This window comes from Physeter macrocephalus, chromosome 2 (assembly GCF_002837175.3).
Source record: "Physeter macrocephalus isolate SW-GA chromosome 2, ASM283717v5, whole genome shotgun sequence".
Classification (NCBI taxonomy): domain Eukaryota; kingdom Metazoa; phylum Chordata; class Mammalia; order Artiodactyla; family Physeteridae; genus Physeter; species Physeter macrocephalus.
This window is the reverse complement of record NC_041215.1, coordinates 27144261-27157399: the sequence shown is the minus strand read 5'-3', so window position 1 is coordinate 27157399 and position 13139 is coordinate 27144261. Positions and strand designations below refer to the sequence as shown.

The 13139-nt window shown below is 36.2% G+C and overlaps 1 protein-coding gene across 2 annotated transcripts in view; it reads right to left on the bottom strand.

Annotated features, from left to right (window-relative positions):
• The window catches only part of DPP10 (dipeptidyl peptidase like 10), a 685210-nt gene that overhangs the window by 55242 nt on the left and 616829 nt on the right, over nt 1-13139 (bottom strand). For both annotated transcript variants that reach the window (XR_002890440.2, XM_024114996.2), the window contains exons 14-17: nt 9529-9620; nt 9061-9108; nt 5787-5908; nt 4024-4071 (exon numbers count right to left, since the gene is read on the bottom strand). Coding sequence is in view for 1 of the 2 variants with exons in the window: in XM_024114996.2 (XP_023970764.1) it covers nt 4024-4071; nt 5787-5908; nt 9061-9108; nt 9529-9620 (310 nt within the window). In the remaining variant the exon portion in view is untranslated. The remainder of the gene's footprint in view (nt 1-4023; nt 4072-5786; nt 5909-9060; nt 9109-9528; nt 9621-13139) is intronic.

Sequence of the window (13139 nt, the reverse complement as noted above, 5' to 3'; positions counted from 1 at the left end):
TCTTTGTTAAACATTTCTTGCATCTTCTCAATCTTTGCCTCCATTCTTTTTCAGAGGTCCTGGATCATCTTCACTATCATTATTCTGAATTCTCTTTCTGGAAGATTGCCTATCTCCATTTCATTTAGTTGTTTTTCTGGGGTTTTATCTTGTTCCTTCATCTGGTACATAGTCCTCTGCCTTTTCATCTTGTCTATCTTTCTGTGAATGTGGTTTTCGTTCCACAGGCTGCAGGATTATAATTCTTCTTGATTCTGCTGTCTGCCTTCTGGTGGATGCGGCTATCTATGAGGCTTGTGCAAGTTTCCTGATGGCAGAGACTGGTGGTGGGTAGAGCTGGCTGTTGCTCTGGTGGGCAGAGCTCAGTAAAACTTTAATCCACTTGTCTGCTGATGGGTGGGGCTGGGTTCCCTCCCTGTTGGTTGTTTGGCCTGAGGTGGCCCAACACTGGAGCCTAGCCGGGCTGTTTCGTGGAGCTAATGGTGGACTCTGGGAGGGCTCACGCCAAGGAGTACTTCCCATAACTTCTGCTGCCAGTGTCCTTGTCCTCACAGTCAGGCACAGCCACCCCCTCCCTCTGCAGGAGACCCTCCAACACTAGCAAGTAGGTTTGGTTCAGTCTCCTATGGAGTCACTGCTCCTTCCCCTGGGTCCTGACGTGCACACTAGTTTGTGTGCCCTCCAAGAGTGGAGTCTCTGTTTTCCCCAGTCCTGTCGAAGTCTTGCATCAAATCCCACTAGCCTTCAAAGTCTGATTCTCTAGGAATTCCTCCTCCCGTTGCCGGACCCCCAGGTTGCGAAGCCTGACGTGGGGCTCAGAACCTTCACTCCAGTGGGCGGACTTCTGTGGTATAAGTGTTCTCCAGTTTGTGAGTCACCCACCCAGCAGTTATGGGATTTGATTTTATTGTGATTGTGCCCCTCCTACCGTCTAACTGAGGCTTTTCCTTTGTCTTTGCATGTGGGGTATCTTTTTTGGTGAGTTCCAGTGTCTTCCTGTCCATGACTGTTCAGCAGTTAGTTGTGATTCTGGTGTTCTCGAAAGAGGGAGTGAGAGCATGCCCTTCTACTCCGCCATCGTGAACCAATCTCGTCACTGAACATTTTAATGAAGGGTTTCTTTTTCAATTATAAAGGTAATATATGTTCATTGTAGAACATTAGGAAAATACTTAAGAAAAAAGAACAAAAAATCATCTGAAAGGCTGCCAGGCAAATACAAGACTTTTACTGTTTGCAAATACTGTCTTCTGGAATTTTAATATGCATTTTCAAATAATTTTGTTTAAGTGGCAAAAATATTTGAACTACTTAATCATTTAGAAATATAGCTTAAACAGTTTTGAAGAATTGACTTTTAAAACGTATTTTTATTTTTAATCCTAGTGGGGAGCTAGTGGCAACTCTATTAGAACAATTTGATGAAATTTTAATAAAGGAGTATTTACAAATATAGGACAAAGAGTAGGGAGGTCATAAGGGGTAGTACCATAACCCAGGGCTTATGACAAGGGCTAGGCCAGCAGGTCAAGAGGAGAGAGCAGTTACTTGGAGTTGGTTGCATGAAAGATCCACAGTGACCTTCACCCAAGAGTCAGAGCAACTTGGGTGACTCCACAGGGATAGCACTGGAGAAATACAGACTCCAAAGTCACTTTTCTGCCTCTCTTCAGTCACCTATAGGATTCACTTTAGCTGGATCTAATTGGCAGCCAAATGGCAGCAGAACTTAAGTCATGAGTACAAACTCCTGCTGGGGTAGAGACCATGGGAGAGAAAAACAATTAAGAGTGGCTCTGAAAAGACAAATGGAAGATATTCAGGGTACAAATCAGTATTCCATTAAAGTTTATTTACAAATCACCCCTTTTATTATTTTTATTATGCTTTTTCACTACCATCAGTAGCATGGTTATATTTTTCTCTCTTTAGAATTATCTCTTCAGTATAAACTATTAAAAGGAAAAATATAGGGTAAATAGATATAAAAGATTTAATGCTTATGGTTGAGTTATTTTTTTCCAAAAGATTTGCTGTAATTTATATTTCTACCAGCAATTTATGAGAGCCTTATTATATCCTCATTAGCAATGTAAATTTTTTGATGTTATTAATTTGTTAGGAAAAATTATTTGGCAGTGTTTTACTTTGCATTTCTTTGATAACTGGTGGTTTAAAGGTTTTCCATGTTTTTTAAATATTTTCATTTTTCAATATACTTTTCATGCTTTATTCTACTTCGTGTGGCCCCAAAATGAGTTATGACTGATTCATTAGTTTAATGAAGATTAACCTGAAGATCCATTAACCCAAAGAGTTACTTGCAATCAAATGTAAATTTTATCTCAATAAATAATTGTCTTTTGAAAAGAAAATTAAGCACCTGATCACTGTTCACAGTCCCTTTTTGTTTTTCTTGATCCTGAGATTATCAGAATTCACTTATTAATGAGAAAATCAGAAAGGTTTCCCTCAAAGGATAGTGTGTCATGATTTGCAACAGAAGTTATTAGAAAACAACATTGCCTTTTAACAGTAGAATAAAATTAATTAAAGTCAGGTTGGGGATTTTAAAAAATATATCATTTTGGCAGAATATGCAATGTAACACAAATAGTTGCTGTTTATTGAGTGTCTCCTATGTTGCAAATGTATCTCATCCTCACAGAAAATTCATTTGCTATTTTCTTTTTTTTCCAAGGAAATTGATTCTATGAGATTATATCCACAAAAGATATGTGGTGGACTCACTTTATACACTAATTTTTCTATCTGTGAAATTCAACCTTCTATTTTATCAAATAAACTGGCTTTGTTATCATTATTGTTGCCGTTAGTGTTAATATTCAACAGATTTAATTTGCTTACCATAACCGCTTTAGGATTTACACTAAGTAGAAACTAAAAGATGTGCTAACTGATTTCCAACCACACAGAACTCCACTAACTATTTAGAAGTTTTGTCTTTCTCTAGAATAGGCAGGAAGTCTCCATATGGTGGTATTTGAAGAGTATAGAAGGTCTTTCTGTGTCCTCTAAAAATGATATTTGTCATTCAACATTTTACTTTTATGCCCGCCTCTCCTTTAAGTCAAAGCATTTAAGACTACTACTTAAACCTAAGTATGTGATGAGACAGACAAAAACACAGTAGAATGAGCTGCCATTGTATGGTAGTGATAATAAACCCTATTCTGGAGTCAGACGATCTTATTTGATTCCTGGCGCTGCCACCTATTATATTAGAGTGACTCTAGCCAAGTTTTTTAACCTCTTTGTGGCTCAGTTCCCTCATCTGTAAAAAAGGATAATAAAATTAACAACATCGGGGGTGTTCTGAGGAGTAAATGTGTTAATAAATATAAGCCTCATTTACTAGCTTATGGTAAATCATTAGAGCATGAGAGTGTTGATTAAATAAAGTTTTTAAATGAAAGAAGGAAAAGAAGGATAGATGAAAAGAAGGAAACAGGGAGGCAGGAAGCAACCTGGCTATTCATTTTTAAGATCAGCTCAGCCATGTCTGTATTTATACACTCTACTATTAAAGTTCTTAAACACATTGACCACATCTTACTAGCAATGAACACCCAGCCTCTGTCATATTGCCTGATCAAGTAAGTCCTCGCTCAACAGATGATGGACAATTGAATAATTTTTCCCAAAAGTAAATGTGTTGCTCTGGAGGCATAATCTATATGAGGCTCAAGAAAGAATGAACCAGAGTATAAGGGGCCAGTAGCCTGAAATATATCTAAATGAGTCTCATCAATAACTCCTCATTCAATTAAGATACAGTAGATAGCCTATTTCAGGCATATAAGAACCAACTCCAATTGTAACATGGCTCAAACCATTTCCTTTAATGTTTCTCTTACACACACAAGGTCAAGTTGATGGTGCCTATGCTACTTTCCCCAGGCTGGGGCCTCCTTTGAAGAAGGCTCTATAGAATACAACAGTCAGAATAAATAATATTACTAAGGACCAATGCCAACCATGATGTTGTCTTCATGTACTTACTTGCTGGGTTGTCCGTGCCATGTAGGCTGACCACTGGAACCCCTGGACCTAGATTTTAGAAATGTATGTATAAACATTTTAAAGACATCTAAGTAATAACTACTGGAAGATTACATGATAGAGTTCTTTTTTCCAAATATAAGCATTTCATAGTTAAAACATAATGAAACAGAAACCTGATTATTAGATTTCATTCCTTTCTATGGATATTTTATTCAGAGAAGTAAGAATATACGGGGAAAGAAACTATTTGCAGGATTATTGTTACAATTCTCCCTTCTCCAAAATGCCCTATACTTCTATAGTTCTATGGTTTTAGCCAATCTTATGCACTTTACTCTCTTTTTATCTAGTCTTTTATAGAATCGTCACTGATGTTCAGGAAGTTGATTCACAACCCTGTGAACCCTCATCCACTCATCCAAGATTAAATTCTATTTATCACTTAGCCAAGAAAGAAAGAATGCATGTATATTAGAAGTATTTTGGCACAGTGGTTAAGAATCCACCTGCCAATGCAGGGGACATGGGTTCAAGCCCTGGTCTGGGAAGATCCCACATGCCGCGGAGCAACCAAGTCCGTGCACCACAACTACTGAGGCTGCGCTCTAGAGCCCGGTTTGCAGGGCAGAAATAGAGACACAGATGTAGAGAACAAATGTATGGACACCAAGGGGGGAAAGTGGCGGGGGTGGTGGCGGTGGCGGGATGAATTGGGAGATTGGGATTAACATGTATACATTAATATGCATAAAACAGATAACCAATAAGAACCTGCTGTATAAAAAAATAAAATAAAATTCAAAAATTCAAAAAAATAAAAATAAAAGCTAAAAAAAAAGAAATATTTCACCCACAAGATAAATTAAAAATTGGAACTAATTATATATTAATTTTAAAAACACATTAACTGGAATTGTTAATTATTTCCAATATACTGGATAATTCAAGTGTAACCATAAGATGTTATCTTAAAACTTCACTTCTCTAAGGAACTCTGTCTAGGGGTCTAATGGTTTTTCTCTGGTGTCATCCAACAAGTACTTCTCTGTTTTGATTACTTTATTTCAGATGTCAAGAGAAAAATAACTAAAAATTATTGGTCTCTTCCTCATGGTGTCTTAAAACACGAATGTGTAAGGTACCAGCTGAAGCAGAGGCACTCAATCCATCACATTATAAGAGGCCATCTCCCATTACATCTCTGGAAAATTACAGTATCCTATTAAAGGGACAATAATTCCTATCAGTATAACCTAGAGATACTATACTACTATGTAAGGCTATAGCATACTGTTACCAGATAGAAGAAATAATTGGGGTGAACATAATTTCTCAAAATTGAAGGGGACTAGACCCTGGGAATTATATTTCTGTAGATCCTAAATTTCTTAACAACCAAGCCATTATTTTAATAAGGAAACTATTGCTTTTCCTAAGGTCTAGGTAAATTAGTTTATTATTCTAGCTTGACTTTGCTGATGTAAATACGTTTATTCACTTTTTTAAAAGGTCCATGTCAAACAGCACTTATTGATCATGTGTATGTGCACATACTGACTTACTCCCAATTTCTATCTTTTAAATAAAGTAATGGATACAATTTCTATCTCAATAAACCCCTAATTTATAACTTTTTAACAAAAACTTACATAAACTAAGAATATCAAATCATACAGCTAGGGTAATCATTACTAATGATAGTAATAGATACTGATCAAATAAAATGAATAAAATAAATTTTATCAGAAATCATCTATTACCTTTACAGAGTAATAAGAAATGTTGATTCATGGGACTAAAACTGGCACCAAAATATGTACATTGTTCTTTCATAAAGTTACATGAAATGCATTGACGATTCAATAATCCTTCAGTAGAAGCACTGGGGAAAGAAAAAGAAAGTTAGAAATGCTACTATTCCAGGTCCTTGAATGTGTGGTATCTATATTTAAATATTGACATAAACAAAGAAGCTACAGCATTACTTAGCTGAGGTTCCTTGTAAATTATGACTTACCATAAAAATGCAAACAAAGTCAATTCCCATTACTAACGTTAAGACATATGCATTTTTCTTCTCTGTAATAAAATTAAAATTATGTACACCTATATGAATGTAATATGTATGTATGTTTACAAAGAAACTGATTTTCACAGGATGCAATATAACTTATTCTTATTTATATTTTTATAGATATTTCTTTGTAAAGTCTTAAAAGAAATTACCCACAGAGACAAACATAAAGTCACCAGCAATAATATTAGTTGGAAGAACTAATGTTTTCACAAGTCACACACATATAAAAAGCTCATGATTTCCTAAATTCAACATTAGATTTTGATATTAGTACCAGATTTTTCCCACTACATACTTGCACTGAATTTTTGGAAACGAAAAGCTATTTTTGTATGATAATATATATAATGTTAATGCTCATACATACGTTGAGACATCAAGGAGATAGATAAAGAGAAAAGCACTCATCTCTTTATTTTACAAACAATGGTGCTTAAGGTTAGAGGGGTTAAAATATTAACCTGAAGTTAAATTTCATGTATAGATTCATTTATTTTGTAAATAGAGATTCATTGTAAACTATCTATGCTGCTAAATGAAAACACTGTTGATGATACATTTTTTAAAACTTGGCTGGACAAAATATTCTCAATTTCATTTTGGAACAAAACACATAGTATAGTATAGTATAGTTCACAAAGTCACAGCTTCACATTTGAAACATTTTGGGCTCATTATAATCCAAAATTTTCCTTTTCTAGTCAAGGTGATTAATATACTAGGCACTTAAACACATTAGCTAGTTTCACCATTATGACAAATCATACCCATTTTTTTTCTTTTAAATTGTGGTATATACGTAAAACAACATTCAACATTTTAACCATTTTTCAAGTATATGGTTCAATGTCATTAATTACAGTCACAATGTTGCACAACTATCACCACAGAAACTATGAATGTGTGCCAGTCACTATTAATCACAACTATTTAGTGACATAACTAGAATTTAAAACCTTTCCTCGCTCTACTCTTCCATATAATTTTTCAGATCCAAGTTTCCTAAAAATTATGTTGGTATTTTCTCATTATTTAGATTATGAAATTACTAAAATAGAGAAAAGCACATTTTGAGACAAAATAATGACACCGAATATGCTAGCAGTTCTGATTCTGCAGAAGCATCTAATCCCATAAATTAAATCAACCAATTATTATTTTTATAGCCTGGATAAGACAATGATTGAGTTTTCTGGGTCAAACACTAATATTATCTTACAGTCAAGCAAACTGCCACTTGATGAGCCATTTAAAGGGAGATTTATTGGTACTATATTTTCTGAACAGGTCATAGATATATTGACTTTTGTACTGCTGTGCCTCAGTCACTGGGGACATAAGACAAGCACACAAATCTAAGAACTCACTGCGATTCAAATCACATTTTAGGCTAATAAAGGGAGGAGAGAGAGGATGAGACAGCTCTACTAGCTGAACTTAGCCAAGTCTAATTTTCTGACACTGTCATTTTTCGTTAAGAGTTTTACAAAATGAGAAAAATAAAACATCGGTCCAGTATTTCCACATCTCTAAAGGGTTGTTCTTGACTGCCAATATTAACCACAGTGTAAGTTTCAAGAAAGATAAGCTTCAGGTAACCAAAAAGAGAAAGTGACCAGTACTTTAACCAAGACCTCTAAACCAAAATTAGAATCTTTCTCTTTAAATAAACAGCTGTTCTTTCGGAAGCCATTAGAATTGAGAACATGTGTTCCAGACTCTAAGAGAAAAAAACAAAGAATGTGAAGATGACATATTGGGATATGCGATAAAAAGGAGAGGCTCGCTTCAGATGAAAACAATTTATGCATAAATAAGAGTGTGTGGATGAATTAGAGAGAGTTAAGGTACTTGAAACATGCATTTTTACTCTCAAAGGAAAGTCTAGGCTACTTGGTAAGAATCATTGGTGACACTTCTTCAAACATGATGAATTTCCACTGAGAATATGCCATGGCAGTTTTGACACTTTAAAAATGGATCTGTGAAATGTAAATTAGAAAGTGTGTATGAGTCTATAATTGTAAGTTGCTTGCCAGACAAAAATAAAAGTCATTCTTGGGAGGTCCTGGTGAAAGCTTTCTGAGTGAGGAGACATTTTTAATACTAAATAGGTATGACCTTAACCCCTTTTATGAATATAACTTTTCATCCGGGAAAATTGGACAGATGAAAATAGTCCCCATCCACTGCTTTATTTTATTTTTTAAATTTATTTATTTTTTTTTGTGGTACGCGGGCCTCTCACTCTTGTGGCCCCTCCCGTTGCGGAGCACAGGCTCCAGACGCACCGGCTCAGCGGCCATGGCTCACGGGCCCAGCCGCTCCGCGGCATGTGGGATCCTCCCGGACCGGGGCACGAACCCGTGTGCCCTGCATCGGCAGGCGGATTCTCAACCACTGAGCCACCAGGGAAGCCCCGACTGCTTTATTTTAGTAAGCAAGGCCCATTCCTGGTTAAATAACAATCAATAGATTATACACATTATGGGCGGGGGGGAGAAACTGCCACTTGATCCACTCTACTAAATGTTCACAATGCTTTTATTTTGTTCGGGAATACATCACATGTGTACAATATTAATGCCCTGAAAATATAAATGAGATGTAGCAGAAGAAAAGCCTACTGGGGAAAATATGTAAATGCCTGTGATGTGGGTAGTTGAGGAAAGCAAGCCTCAAAAAAAAAAAAAAAAGATAATTTGAGACTGTAAAAACAAATGAGGGAAAAAATAAAGGAGGACTAAGATGGTCTCCATTTCGGTTCCAACTCTTTAGGCTCACAGTGGTCCAGAGCTCAGGGACTGGGCCAAGAGTGTGGGGTTTTGTCATACTGAGTTTGTTCTCTCCTAGCCATACCAAAAATGAAACTTCAGATTTCTCCATCCCATCATTATGCTGTGTAGATGGCCCCTGAGGAATCAACCTGTGCAGGAAGACCCTCTCACATTGCTTACCTGTACAGCTGCCTCCCTCTGGGAGACGACTCGGTGCTCAGAAAGTAACTGCCCATGAAAGAAAACAACACAAACATCAGGCACCAATCAATTTTTGCCACACCGAGTTTTCACCTGAATTTTCAAACTGTCAAAGAACGGGCAAGAGTTCTTCTATTATTTAATGTCAGGACTTGATCCATTTGGGAAACTCATATTTTTTTCTTAAAATATTGTCACACTTTTCCATGATCTCTCTCAATCTCTCCGAGTGTGCGTGCGTGTGTGTGTGTGCATGTGTCTGTGCAACTGTCTGTGTAAGTATCTCTCTGCATGAAGTATAGGGAGAATCTTAAAGAAAAGGTTGTTCTTTACATGGCCAGGCTACTTGGACTAGGACCATGGTAAGCAAAATATAAATCTAGCAGAAAAGATTGCATTTGACAACAGTGACATTTCCAACCTGACTAGAGAACCAAAAACACTCACATTTTTTGCGTCGTTTCATCGTACGCCAGGATCTTTATCACTTCCCAGTTTCCTGATGTCAGATGCCGCACGGTAATCTGCTCACTTTTACTCTGCAAAGAAATAGAATATATTGATTTTCTTCTTATTTAAACAGCATCTCTCTGGTCAGCACAGAAGTACTAACCGCCTGTGTCACTTTTAATTCTTTAGTTCTCAGCTAATGTTGAGTTTCTCATTTTCAATCTTAAGAATATATCCACATGCACATAAACATAGATGCAGGTAAGATGGTGCCTTTATTCCTATGCTGTAGGAAAACCATTCAGAAAACATCTCCAGGTGAGGATTATGTGTGTATCATCATCTTGACATAGGAAGTCATCTGGGCATTTGGTACAGACACAGGACCTTGTTAACTCTCATCTAAATGATCGACAGCTATGCAGTTTGGAAAGCTTTAAATAAAATATCTCAAACAAACTTCATTCCAAATAGATTCTGTTATATTGTTTTAACCTTTACAGATGTGCATTGCTATATGATTTGCTATTTTCACTCAATAATTTATTTCTGAGATCATTAAATATCATCATTATTGATGAGATCATCAATAATTTATTTCTGAGATCACATTGACCCTTGTAGCCATAGTTTATTTTCACTGTTATATGGTATTTTATTGTATGTACGAATACAGTAAAATTTATTTATTTTTTGACATTTGAGTTCTTCCAAATTTTTGCTCTTAAAAACAAGTTGTCTATGAACAGTTTTATTAATGTCTCCCGGTGCATGTCGCAGGATTTTCTTGAGACGAACACTGATAAACGGGATTGCTTGGTCAAAAGATAAATGTCTCCTACCTAGCTCAACAGTGACATTATTTTCCAAAGTGGTGCCGATTTAGAATCTACTAGCAATGTGAGTTTCTGTTGCTCCACATTTTCTCCACTTCCTCACCAACAGTTAATTTCATCAGACTATTTAATTTTTTGTCAAACTAGAGTGTGAAATTGTATCTCATTCACTTCCTTTATTTTTAAGAAAATATTCAAATCTACAGAAAGGTTAATGCATAGTACATGAATACCCATAAACCCATTACCTAGATTCGCCAAACATCAACATTTTGAATATTTGCCCTCCCCCTTTCTTCATATGCTAAATCATACGAAAGGAAGTTGAAAGCATCAGACTATTTCAGCTCTAAATGTTTCAGTATACGTCTCTCAAAATTAACAGTATTTTCTCATATAAGCAAATTGCATATCACACCTATGAATAACATTAATATCTAAATATATAGTATGTATTCTAATTTCCACACTGCCCTAAGTAACCCAAATATCTCCATATCTGTATATCTATATCTATCTTTCTATCTACATATTTTATCTATCTACCTAATTGCTTTGGGTTGTCACCTCTTTAGTCTCTTTCAAAGTAAAAGTTATCCTATCTTTTCTTGAGTTCTACAACATTGACCATTTTGGGGGCGGGGTTTGCTGCGGCATGTGGCATGCGGAACTTCCCTGACCGGGGATTGAACCCGTACCCCCTTCATTGGAAGGGTGGAGTCTTAACAACTGGACCGCCAGGGAAGTCCACATTGACCATTTTTAAGACTCTTCGTCCAGTGGTCTGATATGTGGAGCATTTTTGATTTATCTGATTTTTTAAAATGATATAATTTAGGCTAATATTTTGGCAAGAATATTATATAGGTGATATTGGATACCTCTTATGCTTCATATTAGGAGACACACCATTACACTTCTTCCCACTCTTAACAATGCTGTTTACAAGGTAACTGATATATGTTCATTGTAAAGTACATTTTGCCCTGTAGTTAAAAGTGGGATGATGCTTGCACATTACATGAATAGCTTTTCCTCCATGAACTTTCCACTCAGTAGTTTTGGTATCCATTCATGACCTTTCCCTGAGCAAATTATCATTTGGAAGTGATTTTCTAACTCTAACATCCATTCTATATTTATTAGGTGGTATTCTTCTGCAAAAGAACTTTCCCTACTTTTTCCCCTCACACGTGTTCATTCTCTTTATCTCCCTCTTCCTCATACTATTATAAACATTTTAAATCTGATGTGTTACATTCCGTTACTGTTATTTTGTTGTTGTTGTTATCATTCTTTATGATGCTGAAATTGACAGAATTTGGTTAGTGGGACCCCTTCAAGCTAACCCCTCTATGGAAATGATTATGTTAGTTTTAGAGCACTTCCTTGTTTTCTGCACAGTAAGATGTTCTAAGATCACTTCTTATCTCCCATATCCATAATCAATAATTTCTCCAAGGAATATTTTCTACTGGATTATGATATTTAGATATCAAGATCTGGGCTTAGGTGTGCTCATTACTACTCTAATGTTATTAGTTCTGGACCTTTTCAGAGGAGATAGATAGGCAGCCAGACAGATGTCCATATGTTCTCTGTGTGTAGGTGTATGTGTGTGTTCTTAGTCACACCTCAATTAAAATTCATATCAGTTTGATTTACATTTAGGTGCATAATCTTCTCTTAGTATTTCAATTTAAGCTTTGATGTCCTCATTTTTATTTTAAAATATGTACATGGTCAAAAATAAAGTATAAATATGTGTATATATACATTGACAGAAGTCTTGCTCTCACCCCATTCTCATCACACAGAAAAAACTTTTCTTCATTTGGTTCTTATTTATCCTTCTTTTCTGGGGGTAGATTTTTATAATTAAAAAATTAATATTTTATTACTATAAATATAAATGCTAATCTAATTACATATATGTACAAAGATTGTGGGATGTGCTCTATATCAATTGTTATATATCATCTTCTTTTTAATTCTTAAATAGTTCTGCTTGTGTGGATGTACCATACTTCATTCAACTAGCCTCCAATAATGCAAATAATCTATAGTGATTATTATCTCAAATAATGCTTTAGTGATTAACCCTGTGTATATGTTTGCTTGTGGTTTAATGTGTAAGGAAATATCTTCAGGATATATTCCTCCATAGGGGAAGTACCATTCTGCACATCTACCAGGAATGTATAAGGTGCCTGTTTTCCGATGGACATATAATGACCTACAGAAATGATCTCTGAAAGTGCAGTCTTCCCATGAACATGTTACAGAACACATTGTTCATTGTTTGAATTTTTGCTAATCTGACAAGTGAGAAATGTTGCTGTGGTAGACGCTATGATACACCAACCAGAACTCCCTTCTAGAAGGAAGGACCTACCTCTCCAGTGGCTAGAAGTCCTGCTGGAAGAAGGCCCTCAGCTGTCAGTCTGGGGACGGCCTGAACTGAAGAAAATGGCCTCACCCAAGATCATACCTCTTTTCAACAGCCCTTGAAAGGACAACCTGATCAATATTGGGATATAGACAGATACATCAGAAATACATCTACACGTGGAACTGCTCCTATAGAACACCCACCGAACACTGGCAGAAGACCTCAGACCTCCCAAAAGGCAAGAAACTCCCCACGTACCTGGGTAGGGCAAAAGAAAAAAGGAAAAACAGAGACAAAGAATAGGGACGGGACCTGCACCAGTGGGAGGGAGCCGTGAAGGAGGAAAGGTTCCCACACACTAGAAGCCCCTTCGCGGGCGG